At 41.1% G+C, this 17959-nt stretch overlaps 1 protein-coding gene across 1 annotated transcript in view; it reads left to right on the top strand.

Annotated features, from left to right (window-relative positions):
* Positions 1–17722, top strand: part of ZC2HC1B (zinc finger C2HC-type containing 1B) — a 30107-nt gene extending 12385 nt beyond the window's left edge. The window contains exons 5-8 of the mRNA XM_047769122.1: positions 6276–6415; positions 10204–10309; positions 16946–17030; positions 17479–17722. Of these exons, the coding sequence (XP_047625078.1) occupies positions 6276–6415; positions 10204–10309; positions 16946–17016 (317 nt within the window). The 3' untranslated portion in view covers positions 17017–17030; positions 17479–17722. The remainder of the gene's footprint in view (positions 1–6275; positions 6416–10203; positions 10310–16945; positions 17031–17478) is intronic.
* The last annotated feature ends 237 nt before the right edge of the window (positions 17723–17959 follow it).

Genomic DNA, 17959 nt, shown 5'->3' with positions numbered 1-17959 from the left:
TGCATGTATTTATTCTAATTCTTACTGACCTAAGTAAGTTTGCCAATCATTCAACTTTCCAGGAGTATGTGACAGTTTATGGAGATAGTGATATAGAATATTTACAACTGGGATTTTCAGAAAGGCCTAGAACATTTGGTCACCATTTCACAGGGCTGCATAGGCATGGGTATTCATAAAATGCTTGATTTAAAAAAAAATTTTTTTTTAGTTTTTAAAATAGGGGTTCAGAAGCACTTTGATTTGTTTTTTTTCCCCTGTCAGAGACTATTTTTATTTATTTTACTGAAGCATTGTTGACTTAACAATGTTGTAATAGTTTCAGATGTACAGCAAAGTGAATCAGTTATACGTATACATATATCCATTATTTTTTCCCATATAGGTTATCACAAACTATTGAATAGATTTCCTGTGCTATGCAGTTCATTCTTACTAATTATCTATTTTATACAGTAAGTGTATATGTTATTCCCACCCTCCTAATTCATTCCTCCCTCCCACGATTTCCACTATGGTAACCATAAGTTTGATTTCAAAGTCTGTGAATTTATTTATGTTTTGTAAATAAGTTCTTTTGTATCATTTTTATTAGATTACATGTATATGTGATATATTTTGTTCTGTCTGACTTCACTTAGTATGGTAATTTCTAAGTTCACTTAGTATGATAATCTCTAGGTCCCATGCACATTGCTGAAAATGGCATTATTTCATTCTTTTTTATGCCTGAGTAATATTCCATTGTACATATGTACCACAGCCTTCTTATCACTCCTCTATCAGTGGACATTTAAGTTGTTTCCATGTCTTAGCTATTGTAAGTAGTGCTGCAGTGAATATTGGTATGCATGTATCTTTTCAAATTATGGTTTCCTCCGGATATATGCCCAGGAGTGGGCTTGCTGGACCATATGGTAGTTCTGTTTTTAGTTTTCTGAGGAACCTCCATACTATTTTTCCATAGTGATTGCATTAATTTACATTCCCACCCACAGGGGAGGAGGGTTCCCTCTTCTCCACACCCTCTCCAGCATTTATGTTTTGTAGACTTTTTTTTTTTTTTTTCTCGTCTTTTGTCCTTTCAGGGACACACCCACAGCCTATGGAGGTTCCCAGGATAAGGGTTGAATTGGAGCTGTAGCTGCTGGCCTACATCACAGCCACAGCAACTCGGGATCCAAGCCATGTCTGTGACCTAGACCACAGCTCATGGCAATGCTGGATTCTTAACCCACTGAGCAAGGCCAGGGATCAAACCTGCAACCTCATGGTTACTAGTCGGGTTCGTTAACCACTGAGCCACGACAGGAACTCCTATTGTTTATAGACTTTTTGATGATGGTCATTCTGACTGGTGTAAGGTGATACCTCACTGTAGTTTTGATTTGCATTTCTCTGATAATTAGTGATGTTGAACATCTTTTCATGTGTTTTTTGACCATCTGTCTGTCTGCTTTGGAGAAATGCCTATTTAGATTATCTGCCCATTTTTTATTAGGTTGTATTTTTTTTAAATTTAAAGCTGCATGAGATATTTGTATATTTTGGAGGTTAATCCCTTATCAGTTGCTTTATTTGCAAATATTTTCTCCCATTCTGTGGGTTGTCTGTTAATTTTTTGTTTGTTTGTTTTAGCTTTTAAGTTTAATTAGGTCCCATTTGTTTATTTTTGTTTTTATTTTCATTACTCTAGGAGGTGGATCAAAAAAATATTGCTGCCATTTATGTCAAAAAGTGTTCTTGACTATGTTTTCCTCTGGGGGTTGTATAGTATTTGGCCTTATGTTTAGGTCTGTAATCCATTTTGAGTTTATTTTTGTGTATGGTGTTAGAGAATGTTCTAATTTCATTCTTTGACGTGGTCCAGTTTTCCCAGCACCACTTATTGAAGAGATCATCTTTCCCCCTTTGTATAGTCTTGCCTCCTTTGTCATAGATAAGTTGACCATAGGTGTGTAGGTTTATTTCTGGGCTTTCTATCCTGTTCCACTGATCTTTATTTCTGTTTTTGTGCCAGTACCATACTGTTTTAATGACTATAGCTTTGTAGTATAGCCTGAAGCCAGGGAGCCTGATTCCTTCAGTTCCATTTTTCTTTTTCAGGATAGTTTTGGCTATTTGGAGTTTTAGTGTTTCCATGCAAATTTAAAAATTTTTTTTGTTGTAGTTCCATTGGTAATTCAATAGGGATTGCATTGAATCTGTAGATTGGGTAGTGGAGTCACTTTGACAATATTAATTCTTCCAACCAAAGAGCATGGTATATCTTTCTATCTGTGCTTGCATTTCTTTTTTTGGCTGCACCCACAGCCTATGGAATTTCCTGGGCCAGGGATTGAATTCTGTGTTGAAGCTGCAACCTGTGCCACAGCCATGCCAACACAGATCCTTAACCTCCTGTGCCACAGCAGGAACTCCTGCGCTTGCATTTTATTTGTGGGTATGTTTTTTGTTTTTCTTTTTATGGCAACATCTACAGCATATGGAAGTTCCCAGGCTAGGGGTCAAATTGGATGTGCAGCTGCAGGCCTATACCATAGCCGTAGCAACTAAGCGACATATGAGACCTGTGCCACAACTTGAGGCAGTGCTGGGTCCTTAACCCATTGAGTGAGACCAGGGATTGAACCCACATCCTCACAGACACTGTGTCAGTTTCTCAGCCTGCTGAGCCACAATGAGAATGCAAGTGCTTGCATTTTTAAGTGATGTTTGTTGCTTTTGTTTTGTTTGAGGGATTTTATATTTATTTATTTATTTATTTATTTATTTATTTATTTATTTATTTATTTTTGCCAAACCCACAGCATATGGAAGTTCCTGGGCCAGGGATAGAACCTGTGCTACAGTAATGATCTGAGGCACCGCACTGATGATGCCAGGTCTTTAACTTGCTGCACCACAAGGGAACTCCAAATGACACTTGTTTTTCTACTTTGATTTTTTATGAGATCTGGAGCAAGACTTCAAAAATCATTATCTAGGAGTTCCCGTCATGGTGCAGTGGTTAACGAATCCGACTAGGAACCATGAGGTTGTGGGTTCAATCCCTGCCCTTGCTCAGTGGGTTAAGGATCCGGCATTGCCATGAGCTGTGGTGTAGGTCACAGATGCAGCTCGGATCCTGCATTGCTGTGGCTCTTGCATAGGCTGACGGCTGTAGCTCCGATTCAACCCCTAGCCTGGGAACCTCCATATGCCATGGGAGTGGCCCAAGAAATGGCAAAAAGACAAAAAAAAATCATTATCTATTGAAATGAATAGCACATAGTGATTTTATGACATCATTATTGATAGAGGACGAGGTGACAGTTTGGGATGAGAGCAGAACATGTAGCTCAGTCATGCTATGTTGAGATTACTCTTGCAGAACAAGACATTTTCCATTCTCGGGATATTTGATGTTCTCCTCCTCTTCCCCCTTCAGTCTGGGCTTCAAGTCCCTCCCGTGTGCTCCTGGAGGACACAGTGCTTCCTCCCTTCAAAGCTGACTCTGCAGGGTGGTAATTGTCTGCCTCTTTGCCTAGTCACTAAGATTTTTGGCAGCAGGGAAATACACTTCAACTTGGTTGTCTCCGCGGGGGCATACAGAGCCAAACACACAGAAGGATGCAGCGTATGAATGAGCAACTGGGATTAAGGAAGCCATGCAGTCACTACCATAATCGTTGTCTTTGCCCAAACTGAGTCAGGTTTATGGTAGCAGCATTTCTGATAGAAACCTTGACTTTTCAGCTGGTAAAACTGAAGAAATAACCATTGAGCCACAAACTTAGCATTCTAGATGGTTTTCTACACCATTGTAAATGAGTTCTGCATGATAACAACACTTTCTCTTTTACTTTTTGATTAAGCAGCTTCTCCTGTTTGATTAGTGGAAACACAACCTGGCTGGGCCTGTTTCCTTATGGTAACAGTGTGTTCCACCCGCCCACAGTGCCAAGCCTACTGTGAATGATCATAGTTAAATTTCACAACAGCTCGATGGAATAGGTGATATGTAGGTACCAGGGAAATTGAAGCTTAAAAGGAGGTTAAGTAATGTGCCCAAGTTCACACACATAGCAGGTGAAGAGCTTGGGCTCAAAACCAGCTAGGCAGGCTGAGAGCCCTCACTGTTTTCCAAATGCTGTCCTATTTTATTCTGTTCAAAGAATGTGTCACCGTGGGAGAATTTTGCTTTTGTATTAGACCGCATAGTCCTTGATTGCAGAGATACTGTATCCCCAAGTTGCTTGAAACATAATAGACATTCAATAAGTATGGGATTAATGATGAAGTACTGCCTTCCAAAGTGTGAAATAAAAGGTTAGGCTAAGTGCTAACCCTTTATTACATTCCAATTTCTTATATTACATATTCCAATTCTTTCATTTTATGAGTATGCATTTTAGGAAATGATTTTTTTCAAATAGAAGATGCCTCAAACTGCTTAAAAAGATGCCTTCAAAAAACTCTAAACTTTGAAGACATCACTGCCTTAAACATCCGTTCAAACATGTAGGACTTTTGACTATGTACTAACCCCAACTTCCATACAGAGTTTAAGCTGGTGCTGTCTCAGATCTGGGAGCAAGGTTGGGGGGTGATGGGGAGAGGGGTCGTTACTCTTTTATGTCACTCATATCCACTTTTGGATCCCTTCAAGGTGCCTAAACAAAAAACAGCACAACTCTCCATGTCCAACCTTGCTTTGGAGAGGTAGGCTTCACCCTGGCTTGGCTGTGAGCATCTCTGTGTTCTGAGAAGGCCTTGGATCTTTCGCACTTCTCATTTCTCTCACTGTCTAGTAATTGCAGATGAGGCAGATTGAGACAGATGGGTGGTCCTCAGAACCTCAGAGGACCCAGTGCCCCCTTGGCTGCCAGAGAGGTTCTTACACTGACACTCGAGTCCTGTCATCCCTTATTTCCCTTTGGTCTTTTTGAACCCTCAGCTGTTCCCTTTTCCTTACCCCCTTTCTGAACATATTATCTGCCTCCTCACTTAGGAGTTTGGAAAAATCTAGCTGTTGCAGAAGCCATATGACATGGCTTCAGATCCCATCCCCTAAACCCACGTTTTGAAACATCTTACTCCCTCTGCAGCTTCATAACTTTTGTGTGATTTTCTATCCCACTGGATACCACAACCCGGGCTTTTGTATCTTCATCAAAAGTCATCAATACCAGGAGTTCCCATTGTGGATCAGCGAACCCAATTAGTATCCATGAGGACTGGGGTTCGATCCCAGGCCCCACTCAGTGGGTTAAGGATCTGGTGTTGCGGTGAACTGTGGTGTAAGTCATGCAGATGCACCTTGCATCCCACATTGCTAAAACTGTTGCATAGGCTAATGGCTCTAGCTTTGATTTGACCCCTAGTCTGAGAACTTCCATATGCCACAGGTGCAGCCCAAAAACAAAAAAAGCAAAAAAAAAAAAAAAAAGAAAAAATGTCATCGATACCAATATTCTGTGGTTCTAGGATTACTTTCTTTACATAAGCAATCACTAAATTATTCATTTAACTGAGCAGTTCCTAAGTATATATGGTTAATCTATTTTCTAAAGAACATATCATGTGAACATTTTATCTGTATCTCTTCTCATGTAGATAGATTATCACAGAATATTGGGTAGAGTTCCCTGTGCTATACAGCAGGTCCTGTTGACCATCCATTCCACATGCCACAGTGTACATGTGCCAATCCCAAACCCCCAGTCCATCCCTACCCCCAACCTGTCTCCTTTGGTAACCATAAGTTTTTTTTTTCCAAAGTCTGTGAGTCTGTTTCTGTTAAGGGAACACTTTTTTTGGGGGGGGGGGGCACAACCCAGAGCATATGGAGATCCCCAAGCTAGGAGTCAGATCAGAGCTGTAGCTGCAGGCCTACGCCACAGCCATAGCAATGCCAAATCTGAGCTGCGTCTGTGACCTACACCACAGCTTCTGGCAGTGCTGGATCTTTAACCCATTGAGCGAGGCCAGGAATCAAACCTGCATCCTCATGGATACTAGTCAGATTCTTTTCCATTGAACCACGATGAGAACTCCAGTTAAGGAAACACTCTTAACTGAAAGGAGTGCATAGGTAGAAAATTTTCCCTTCCCTATGGCCTTTATTTGAGCCCTTGCATGCCTCCCCCTTTGGAACAGGCTGTCTTAAAGCAGTTTGGGACCTTGTTCTTTTATGTTAAAGCAGAGTTTATATTCTATTTATTTTTCTATAGTCCTTTCCAGCGTTATTTTTCAAATGTTCATTCTTTTTTGTTGTTTGTTTTTTCATTCAGATTATATTCAATGTCCATATTGTATGAGGAGGTTTAATGAAACTGCAGCCAGTCGACATATTAACTTCTGCAAGGATCAGGCTTCTCGCCGAGTCTTTGATCCAGCCCAGACAGCGGCCAAGTTGGCATCCAGAGCACAGGTGATACCTCTCTCCAAGTGTTGACTCTTGTGCCTCTGCACGCCTGGGGCAAGCAGGTAGAATTCTCTGGGGAACCTAAATTACCCATCCCAAGAAGTGCAAGGACCAAGATAGCCAATTGCTGTCACTCTTCCTCATGGGACTTGGCTTCTTTTGAGGGATACTTTCCTGCTAATACCACCTTTGGGTGCTATAGAGGAAAAAATTGTCTACAGTGTCTGAAGTTTCTTAGGTTGAAGACTTGGATATGTAAGTAGTGTTTCTTTAGTGTTATGCTAAAACTCCATCTGTCCTACAGTGGTTATCAGCCTTAACCACTCTAAACAGAATTTTGAACCTGAAGTGAAACTGACCTAGGTGGGGGGTAGCTGTCACAGGATGGCCTGTTCTACAGGTTGTATGTCTTGCTCTATAGAGAGGGGTGTTCAGCCTATTTAAAGCCACAGAATCTGCAATTTAAAGTTAATGATTGAGTTTCCATTGTGGCTCAGCGGGTTAAGGACCTGACAAAATGTCCGTGAGGATGCCGGTTCGATCCCTGGCCTTGCTCATTGGGTTAAGGATCTGGCATCGCTACAAGCTGCAGCATAGGTCACAGATGTGGCTCGAATCTGGTGTTGCTGTGACATAGGCCGCCAGCTGCAGCTCTGATTCAATTCCTGGCCTGGGAACTTCCATATGATGCAGGTGTGGCCGTAAAAAGAAAAATAAAGTAAATGAATAAAACAGCTGTTATGAATAGGTACAAATAATGAAAATTACAACCTGACCAGGGAGACAGTAGATTTATAAAAACAGAACTGGAGCCAGCAAACAGCTCCATACACATCAAAAGTGCTGGGGACATAACTTACAGTTTACTGTCAAAACTGTTAGTTTCAGAAACGTGGCTCAGATACCAAAAAGAGATTAAATTGGTCTGAACACTTAACAGTATGAAACATGCTTAGAGAGATTTCCATGAAATCTCATGTGATGGGGATGGACCCGCTCTCACAATGTGGCGTAGCCCATGGACTGTGGATTCTGCACTCTCTCCACATACACTAGACAGTTATTGAACATCTGCTCTGTACCAGACACTGTGCCAGGTGCTGACTGATCAGGCCTGTAATTCAGAGGAGGAGGAGGCCTTGGGAACAGTGCAGTGGGAAGATGTCGTAGCTGACATACGTAAGAGCACGGTGGAAGCAGAGGCCACTTGTGATTCATGGAGGGCTTCAAAGAGGAGCAGAGTCTTTCCTTGAAATATCAAATGGGTTTACAGTCTAGAGTTGAAGTTGGCAAGGACATGAAGCACAAAATATCCAGTTTGTGACCCGAGGATCCCCCAAGTGGAGCTAAAGCCCAGAGTGCCTGTGGGAGGGTGACAGGCTGGGGAGGCAAGGCGGGCATCACTGCTAGAGAGGCTTTAACCCAAGTGGCTCAGAGAGGAGGAAAAGAGGAATTAAGTGAATAGGCGCCCTAAAGTCTGAGGGCCTGGAAATAGGAATTGGAAAGTCCCCAGGAGCCCAGAAAATTCTGACCCTCTTTCCTTCTCATCTCCTCTTCCTGCTGTACTACTGCTTTATCTTCTCCCTGCATTGACTTTCTTGGCTTTTTTTTTTTTTTTTTTTTTAATGGCCACACCTGTGACTTATGAAAGTTCCCAAACTAGGTGTCAAATTGGACCTGCAGCTTATGGCCTACACCACAGCCACAGCAATGGGATCTGAGCCACATCTGCTACCTACACCATAGCTCACAGCAACACCGGATCTGTAACCCACTTTATGCGGCCAGGGATCAAACCCACATCCTTATGGATACTGGTTAGGTTCTTAACCCGCTGAGCCACAGCTGGAACTCCTCTTGGCTTTTCTTTCCAGTTGTCCATCATTGACCTCATGTGTCATTCTGTATGCAGTGTAGACTGGTTGAATAGTGCAGACTGGAGTAACACAGATTTGGTTTTTTAGAAAGATCATCCTTGTAGTTAGTGTTCAAGATGGATTGCTGAGAGACCCGTTAGAAGCCACAGCAGGAAAAGAAAATGAGGGCTCAGAGTTAGAGGATTCATGGGGGTGTGTGAATGGAAGTTTGGAGGAGATTTAGGAAATAATTTGGGGGCCTAAGTAGCTGATTGGATATAGGGTAAAAGAGGACCAGAGTTGATAAGAAAGTTTTGAAAAGCTGCAGAGCCTGGCAAGTGATAAGACTATACATCTAGATAAAGGAACACAGGAGATATGGTGGTGGGGCAGGCAGGGTGTTTATGATAAATATAATTGTAGAGATTCTGTCTTTATACCTGAAAAAATAGCATGGGAAGCAGTGCAATATAGAAAGAGCCTAGATTTTACAGTCAGGAGTCAGGGTTTGACTTTCAGTTTTATGAGATCTATAGGTCAACTTGGACAAATTACTTAAATTCTTCAGGACTCGCTTTAATGTGTGCCTTGCCAAGCCACTGGGAGGTTGTAGGCAATATCAACACAGAGCCTTGCACCCACAGGGCTCCTCTGCCTTTCCTCTTTCCACATTGTCCCATCCTGTCCACCTCTCTGATGGCCCTTCCCTGTGGTGGGATAGACACCACAATTTGAGGGGGAACGACTGCTTTGGGCTTGAATTCCACTTAGTTTTGGAAAAGTATTCCAGGTTTAACTCTACCTATACTTTCTAAAGCAGTGAAGGGTGCATTGCGTTTCTTCGAACAAGGCTTCTAACCAGTCCATGAAGTGAGTCGGCGTTAGTGGGGCCAAGGGGAGCAGAGGGAAGCAGCGGACGGAAGTGTTTTTTATTCCTGAAGAAGGCCAGCTGGCTGTCCCGAGTGCAACCAGTGACTTGGCCCTGTTCCTCTCCTTGTTTTCCAGAGCTAAGTGGTGATTGGGAACACAGAAGAAAAATTGCTTGCTTTCTGAATTGCTTGCTTTCTGAGTAAACTCACTCTAGAGTGTATCTGAACAGCAGCGCTGTTTCCCTTATGCCAGCTTCACCACTCAGGGACCCATCCTAATAGTGGGGCTTATTCAGAAGGAGAACAAAAAGGGGGGTGTTGTTTCAGTTTTGAAGGCCTGTTAACAGCACAGCTGAAATGTGTTTCTATTTTAAACATAATCAACTTTAAAAATGTGTTATACCCTTAACCAAGAGACCAGTATGGGCCTCTGGAAATAGCTGTTTTTGTTTGGCTGGGGATGAGCTGCCTGCTGTAGCCTCATAGTCATCCTTGCCTGAATGAAGCTTCTGACTCAGAGTAACAGGTTATCTTTATACTGGAGTTTCCATGGAGATGTGGAGGGGTCAGTAGCAAGGTAAAAAGGAGCATAAAAAGGGACTTTTTGATCCTTAATCTGTAGCATTCTTGTGCCTCTTCTGCTACTGCTGCTCTGCAGGGATGTTGGAATTCCATGTTTAAAACATTTGCTGCCTGCCAATGTCTGTTTTTCTTCTCTGTTCATGTATTTAAAAACAAAATCATCTTCAAGTGTCATGAAAAACTAAAATGTTCCATAACTATCTTTATTGACATTAAGTGATTTCTCATGTCGCCATACAACCAGTTTTACAGGATTAACGTTATCACCACTTCTCCAAGGCCTTGCTTATGGAATGAAAGCTCTGAAACCCGGACACAGTTTTGAGCCCCAGTAGAGGGGAGCACACCAGGTCTCCTGAGGTAGAGGGTGTACATGTCCCCCTCCCCTTGGTGCATCAAGGTCCCAGAGACGGCTTCAAACAGCGTTACCTCCTGTGAGGTCCCTGAGGTTGCAGAACTGTTCCCTTTCCTCTCCTTCTCTCTGTAGGGTAGGCCTCAGATGATGCCAAAAAAAGAACCAACTGTGACCAGTGCTGTGGGAGCGCTGCTGCAGAACAGGGCCCTGGAGGCCAGTGTGGTCCCAACCAGGCCAGGTGAGTTGGAGGGAGCATCTCAACTATCGAATGACGGGGTCAGAGGGGACCACTGTTGGCTCTGGGATTTGCTGGCAGTCAGCAAAAGCTATGACATCCAAAGTTGCTTTGGGATATAAAGATATGTGGGCTTGTTTGAGGTTAAAGCTTATTTGCCAAGAAAGGATATTTCCTAATTTACCAGGATTAGACAACTCTGACAATACACAAAGTCAGATCTGATTACAACAGCGGGGTCTAGAACCATTGCTCCTCTGGTCTGGTAAAATTAAAATGAGACTAAGAATGGGAGATGGCAGTGTGTCAGGTGGTGTGTTGAAAATAAGGGAAGAAAATGAAGTCGCTGTTTCAGAGAGAGATTTGTACTCCCATTACAGCATTTTTCAAATAGCCAAGATAAAGAAACAACCTTTCTATAGCTTATGTCCATTGATGGATGAATGGATAGGTATAGGTTATACATACATGATAGACTATTATTCGGCAATAAAAAGAAGGAAATTCTTGCATTTTTTGACAAACTTTGATAAACTATCAATGAATAAACTTTGGGGGCATTATGCTGAGTGACATAAGTCAGAGAGAAAGAGGACACATACTCTATGACCTCACTGAATGTGTGGAAACTTAAAAAGCTAAACTCATAAAAACAGTAGAGTGGTGGCTGCCAGGGGTGGGGTTGGGGAGATGGGGAGATGTTGGTCAAAGAGTACAAACTTTCAGTAATAAGATGAGTAAGTTCTGGGGATTTAATGTACATGATGCCTTTAGTTAGCAATACCCGTAGTGTATGTTTAAAAGTTGCTAAGAGAGTAAATCTTGACACACACACACCACACACACAAACAAGGTAAACCATGTGAGGTGATGGCTGTGTTAACTAATGTTCTTGTGGTAATAATTTGCAATACATACAGGCATCAAATCACTATCCTATACACCACAAACACATACGTTATATCCAATTAGATCTCAGTAAGCCTGGAAAAAAAAAAAAAGAAAAAAGGGCAGAATTTCCTTCTTAGAATGGAAGAATTTCTTCAAAGTAGCAAAAAGGTATGACCCACCATTATTGTGTTTACTGTGTGCTAGACCCATACCATTTAACCCTCACAATAGTCCTCCAAATGTTTTAATCTATAAAAAAGGGAAACTGAGGCTCAGAGCAGGTGTTATTGGTTGAAGGCATGCAGCTGGTAAACAGAGGAGCTGATTAAATATCTACTAATCAGCTGCATTACTAATAATGTGCCTTTCTTCTTTGTGATCAGCATGTGCTATGAAGGCAGTATCACTTAATTCATGATTGTATTCAGGAGTCTTGTTTTGAAAATATTATCAGAACCAGAATAAGAAGTGCCAGTCTCACAGTCCATAAAGTAACAGCACTAGAAATCTTTATCATTGGTTTTAAAATTCCACATGAGTCAGTTATCACAGGCTAAAAATTGAATTGATATTTAAAATTTTTTCCCACAGCCATGTAAACCTAAGTCATTAGTTTTTTTTTTTTTTTTCCTGATCTGTAAAAACAATGAGGGAAATAGGTTTTAGTTTTCACTTAGAAAAAAAATTTCAAATTATATAATGTGTTCTTTCGGTAAAACTTCCATTAACAAGCTTTCTTCTAAAGTATAATGGTTAATGTCCCTTCAGAAAAGACCATTTCTTTATGAGTTTTTTTCATATTTTTCAAAGGCCATATTATAATGCTCCCTTTCCGGTGAACAGCATCCCTTCGATTTTGAGGTTAAAGCTTATTTGCCAAGTGGGAATATTTCTTAATTTGTTGGATTAGACAACTGACAATGTGCCAAGTCAAATCTGAGTACGGCAGCAAGAGTCTAGGACCACTCCGTTCCCCGGTTTGCTAACCCCGAGAAGAGACTGGGAGTGGGGGAAGACGGGCGTGGTGTTGAAAATAGGGGAAGAGTTTCCTTCCTTGAACTAAATAATTTCTTTAGAGCAGCAACAAGGCACAAGTGAAAGGTTCTGAATTAGGACTCGGCAGTCCCATGTCCCAGCATGTGGCCTTAATCGAGAGGTTCCAAAGACGCCATTCTGATACATGAAGAAATAGATTAGGAGGCCATTAGGTGGAAGAAAATGGTATTATATTTGCTCTTGACTAGTTAATGGTGTTTATAACTGCTGTGCTGTTGCTCTGGGCAGAGGTTAAACATGGCCCACTCGAGGTTCTGTGCCAGCGTCTGACCTCACCGTCCACCGTTTCCTCTCAGTCCAGCTCCAGAGGCCTCTGTTGCTCCTGCACACTCCTGGCCCAGGGCCTTTGCACTGGCGGCTCCCTCTGCTGAAAATCAACACTCCCTCACTAGTGTACACTGCTGTCTCCCTTGCACCGTCCAGTTCTCTGCTGAGAGCCCTCTTTACAGCACCCCCCAAACCTCTGTATTTAAAAGTAATCAAGCCCTTCTTAATTCTCCTTGCAGTTTTTTCAAGGAGCATTTATCATCATCTACTATTCAGCATGTATTTGTTTATCTTCTTCCTGCCCCAGCCCCCAGTAAAGGAATCTAAGTTTCAAGAAGGCAGGGATCTACTTTGTCTATTTTGTATTGTACTGTTTGTTATACCCCTCCCTATTAGAATTGTTCACAGCAATATGAGGTTCTCAAAAAATACTTTTTTCAGGAAATATATGAAAGACCGTTGGTATCTTCATTCTATCATTTCTCACTTAAATTTACTGGCGTATGATAGAATTATCATGTTTGTTAACTCGAAGAGAAAGGTTTGTGTTTTGTTTCAGGCTTAAGATGCTTTTTCAACTTACTTTCTTGTTCTTTGCTGTGGCCTAATCTGTTTACATTTAAAAATAAAATCACCAGGGTTAGTGTGCTCTTAAATTAGTCACATTTCTTTCGGAGCCATATTGAGAGGAGGTGAATTTTCAAAACTGTTTAGGGCTTGGAGAAAAGCACTGAGTACCTTTCACTAATACAAACAGGCCCATGTGTGAATCAGATTTGTATCTATTGGCCATTGTCTTTGTTCTGGTCAATATCCGCCTATTTGTCATATGGGGTCTTTTAAAAACTGTTGGTCTTATTGTTTCTAATTGACAATCAGTATTTAGGCTACTTGGTATCACTCACCTTCATATAAATCCTATTATTGTCTTTCATCTAGCTGGTAGTTAGCTCTGTAAAACTCTGGCTTTCATTCTTGAACTCTCTTGAGTAAAAGAAGCTTTTAGAATCTCCTGTTTATAACATTTTGTTCTAAATTCACAGTTGGGGAGATCCATGTTAAGCACAATCCTTATCCATCCCAGAGTCTTCTAAGAAGTTATGTGTGTACAGGGAAAATCTCTGATCCAAGAGAGCATATGATGTCACATGAAGCTGATACACAGCTGCCATGGATGTTCAAGAGGATTCATTCTTTCAACACATAGTTATTATGCACGGGTGTTTCTTGTGCCCATGAATTCTTAAAAGTGTAGGGGGTGAGGTGGTCAATAATTATTATATCTCATATTTAACAGTGGGATATAAAAGTCCAAAAGAAATACAAGAAAGAGATCAACTTTGCCCAGGAGCCTCTATGGAGGAGGTAACAGGCTGAGAGAGAGGAAGCTTCATAGAGGTGAAGGCATTTGGGATCAACTTTCAGGATGAGCTAGATTTTGACCAGTGGAGAAAAGTTGTAGAAGGAATGAACAGAGATATGAAAATAAGAATGCAGAGGGCATACTCTGGAAACAAATGGCCCATTTGGCCAAAGCATAGAGAAGAGCTGGGGTGTGAACAGAAGTTAAAGTTAGAAGGGAAGGCTGGCACTAGAGCAAGGAGGGCTGGAAATGCTTGGCCAGGAGCCCAGACTATATGTGATTAACGCCAACGCTGGTGTCACAGCCCTGGGCACACGTGTCTCTGTAAGTTAAGCTATTATGATGACCCAGGAACTTTTTGTTTCTAGACACTTAAAGTTAGCCTGCAAAAAATGTCTCTTGAGAAAGAGCGTTAAAAAAAAAATTGCAATGTAAGAAATTAATGCTTACTGTAGAAGATATTGGAAAATAGAGGAAAAGTATAAAGAAAATAAAAATCATCCATAATTCCACACCCTGATATAGCTACTGTTAACACTGAGATCTTTTTCCTTTTTTTCTTCTCTTTATACTCCTTTTTTTTTTTTTTTTTTGGTGCCTTTTGTCTGTTTAGAGCCACACCCACGGCTTATGGAGGTTCCCACACTAGGGGTCTAATCGGAGCTGTAGCTGCCGGCCTACACCACAGCCACAGCAACACACAATGCAGGATCCAAGCTGTGTCTGCAACCTATACCACAGCTCACGGCAACGCGAGATCGTTAACTCACTGAGTGAGGCCAGGGATTGAACCCAAGTCCTCATGGATACTGGTCAAGTTTGTTAAAAGAAAATAACATGACAGGAACTGGTTCCTTTTGTTTGTTTTGCTTTCCATTTATCAAAGTTAGAGCCATACTTCATGTACACATCCTGATTTTTTTCACTAACAAATTTTGAATGTTTTCCTTTGACAGTTTAGTTCGTTTATTTATTTATTTATTTATTTATTTATTGTCTTTTTGCCATTTCTTGGGCCGCTCCCGAGGAATATGGAGATTCCCAGGCTAGGGGTCAAATCGGAGCTGTAACTGCTGCGTCTGCAACCTACACCACAGCTCACGGCAACACCGGATCCTTAACCCACTGAGCAAGGCCAGGGATCGAACCCACAACCTCATGGTTCCTAGTCGGATTTGTTAACCACTGAGCCACAACGGGAACTCTGACAGTTTATTTAAAAACATAGTATCCTATCACAAAAATACAATGTGGCTTATTTAGCTCTTTTCCTAATGGCGAGCAGGTAGATTGTTTCTACTTTTTTTTTGCTATACTGAATATCTGCCTTCTTCATGGATAACAGCCCATGCTTAATTGTACAGTCTCCTAAGCTCTTCCTGTATTAGTCCTCATTAACCCTCACAGTAATACAGAGGGGTGGATATACTAGTCACATCCCTAGTTTACAAATGAGGAAATCCCAGAAAGGAAAAGCAACTTGCATAAGTAATTTTTCCATAGGAAATATTAGAGCTAAGCAAATATTTATCTACTTTGGGAACACTGGGTCAAAAATGTAAGCAATGGAATTCCCACTGTGGTGCAGTGGATTAAGAATCCGATTGTAGTGGCTTGGGTCACTGTAGAGGCATGGGTTCAATCCCTGACCCAATGCCCTGGGTTAAAGGTCCAGCATTGCCACTGCTGTGGCATAGGTCGCAGCTGTGGCTCAGATTCAGTCCTTGGCCTGGGAACTTCCATGTGCTGTGGGTGTGGCCATTAAAAAAATGTATATATATAAACATAAATGAGGTAATTCTATAAACATGTTTATGTGTTAGTGTACATATATATTATTAGATATGTTATATTATTTAGTAGATATGTATTAGGAAGTTGTTTTAGGAAAAAGCATCACTCCTCAGGCTCACAAAGATTCTAATCTTAAAATGTGAAATGAGTTTATAGCCTAGTCCTGACGTATCTTTGTGGCTATTTTCTCAAAAGTTTGGCTATAAGAATGACTGGTTTACGGGAAGGTACTTCTGAGCATCAGCTTCTCCAGTAGTTTTATACAGAAAGACAAAGATCATGTGAAAATGTTGTTCTGGGTTCTAGAACTGTGTTGCTTCGTGTATTTAGTGAATCACATTTTACAGCTTTGTTGGTGTAGGTTCTGCTTTGATTTCTGGAGCCAGGGGATTTGATCCAATTAGCCACCTTCCCTGCACTAGCAATCCCCTCCTTACCTAACCTAATTGTGTAGCAAATGCAGTATCAAAGGGTCAATCACTTATTCTTAGCAAAAAATGAAACTTGTAGATCTTTGGGTTATATGAACACTGAAAGTTCTTTCTGTTCCTATGTCCTTTGATAGTTGATTCACAGTTTCCTTGAGTTGTTTGGTTACTCCCTCTTTGTAAAACACTGATTAGAAAGGAGGCCCCAAGGTGGGGCGTATGGGGGAGAACTAAATGTTTTGGTTTTTTTTTAACACAAAATAATTTCTCTGAGAATCCTGTCCCAAACCATATGGTTCCAAGCAGACTAGGGTAGGGGATGCCTATATCCATAAACTCCTCCATCTCCATACCTGGCTGTGCTGCTGGACACAGAGGAAAAGAGCCCTGTTTGAGGAATGAATCCATCTCTATATAAATAACCACTGGGAGGGAAGGCATCCCCAGATCTATACGGCTTATCAAACCCTTTCTTGAGTGAGAGCAGGCCAAGGATTGGGAGGACATGAACCCCTCGGGGTACACTTTGAAAGCCAGGACAGTAGTGGGGAGAGGTGTTGGCTTGTGTAAATGATGGGGCCACCTGAGGCGGTGGTCCAGAGGGGTCCATCCTTGGATGAGTGAAGGCTTAGAGGTAGAGGAGAGAGAGCTCTTGAGACAGTTCTATTTTCTTCATTATTTGGCCCACGATAGGAACTGAGAAGCTGTTTATAGCTGCAAAATAAAACAAAAAGAATGGAGACTTTTGAACCCAGTGTGAGGATTTCATAATCAGTCCTTTTTTTCGGTGGTTGCTAAATGTTTGCATTTACATAATAACAAATCTGTTTGTCTGTAAAGGATTAGCAGTGGACCCTGCTTCTGGAGCAAAACTCAGACAAGGATTTACTAAATCATCTAAAAAAGATTAACTCCTAGAGGCCAGGTAAGAAAAAAACACTAACCTCTTATCCAGTGTTGCCGATCACCTAATGGGCATGGTTAAGGAGCCTTTCAGGAAGTGATTTCATAGCAGGCCAAGGAGGAATTTGGGCAAACCCTGATTTGGGTTACTAAAATGATGCTCTTGAAACGTACTCTTTTGTTAAACATATAGTTTGAAATGATACTCAGTGTTCGTTTCTTGGATTTAACAGGAAAGGGGAATGATTCTTCATTTTGACTTGGAAGGCTACCACCCTGTCCTTTTTTCCAAACAAGGACAGTTCTCTGAGATTGACACTGAAAAGGATTGCTATGAAGTTGGAGAGCTTTTTGATATTGTGAATTGTTTGTTGAAACAATTAAAATTGTAAAGAGGCCTGTATTATTTAACATTCTCAATGTGGACACAACGCTGTTCTGAAGTCAGTTCCTTTTCTTTCTCCTTTCAGATTGGTCCCCAAAAGTCCTCTGATGGCCAAGTACCCAGGAAACACACCTAAGGGGAAGAAACAGGAGGTGTCTGTTTACATGCCCATATTTCTCTCCAGACATCATGTAGAACAAGTAAAAACTAGCCTCAAATTTTCTTCTCTGCTCCTTTGAAAAATCTCCCAGAAAATCATTAAACAAAACATCAACCTGAATGACAATGCTTGATTTAAAGATTCACTTGAAATCTTTTTTTTTTCTTTTTCTTAAGTGGATATTTAATAGGCTTTTAACAAAAATGTTGATTTGATATTAGAAACTTTTAGTGAAACAGTCTCTGGAGTAGCAGCATCATTACTTTCTAGGAAAATTGTTTTTTACTTACAGCTTTGTTCTGTATAGTAGCTGTGAACTCTCAGCTTTGATATCTTATTTGCTCCTAATAAACATTAAACTATAATTGTAACTACTAGTTTAAATGTCCATCCGTATACCATATAG

The sequence above is a fragment of the Phacochoerus africanus genome, chromosome 2 (genome assembly GCF_016906955.1).
Source record: "Phacochoerus africanus isolate WHEZ1 chromosome 2, ROS_Pafr_v1, whole genome shotgun sequence".
Classification (NCBI taxonomy): domain Eukaryota; kingdom Metazoa; phylum Chordata; class Mammalia; order Artiodactyla; family Suidae; genus Phacochoerus; species Phacochoerus africanus.
The sequence above is the reverse complement of the archived record's forward strand: the minus strand, read 5'-3'. Positions and strand labels throughout refer to the sequence as shown.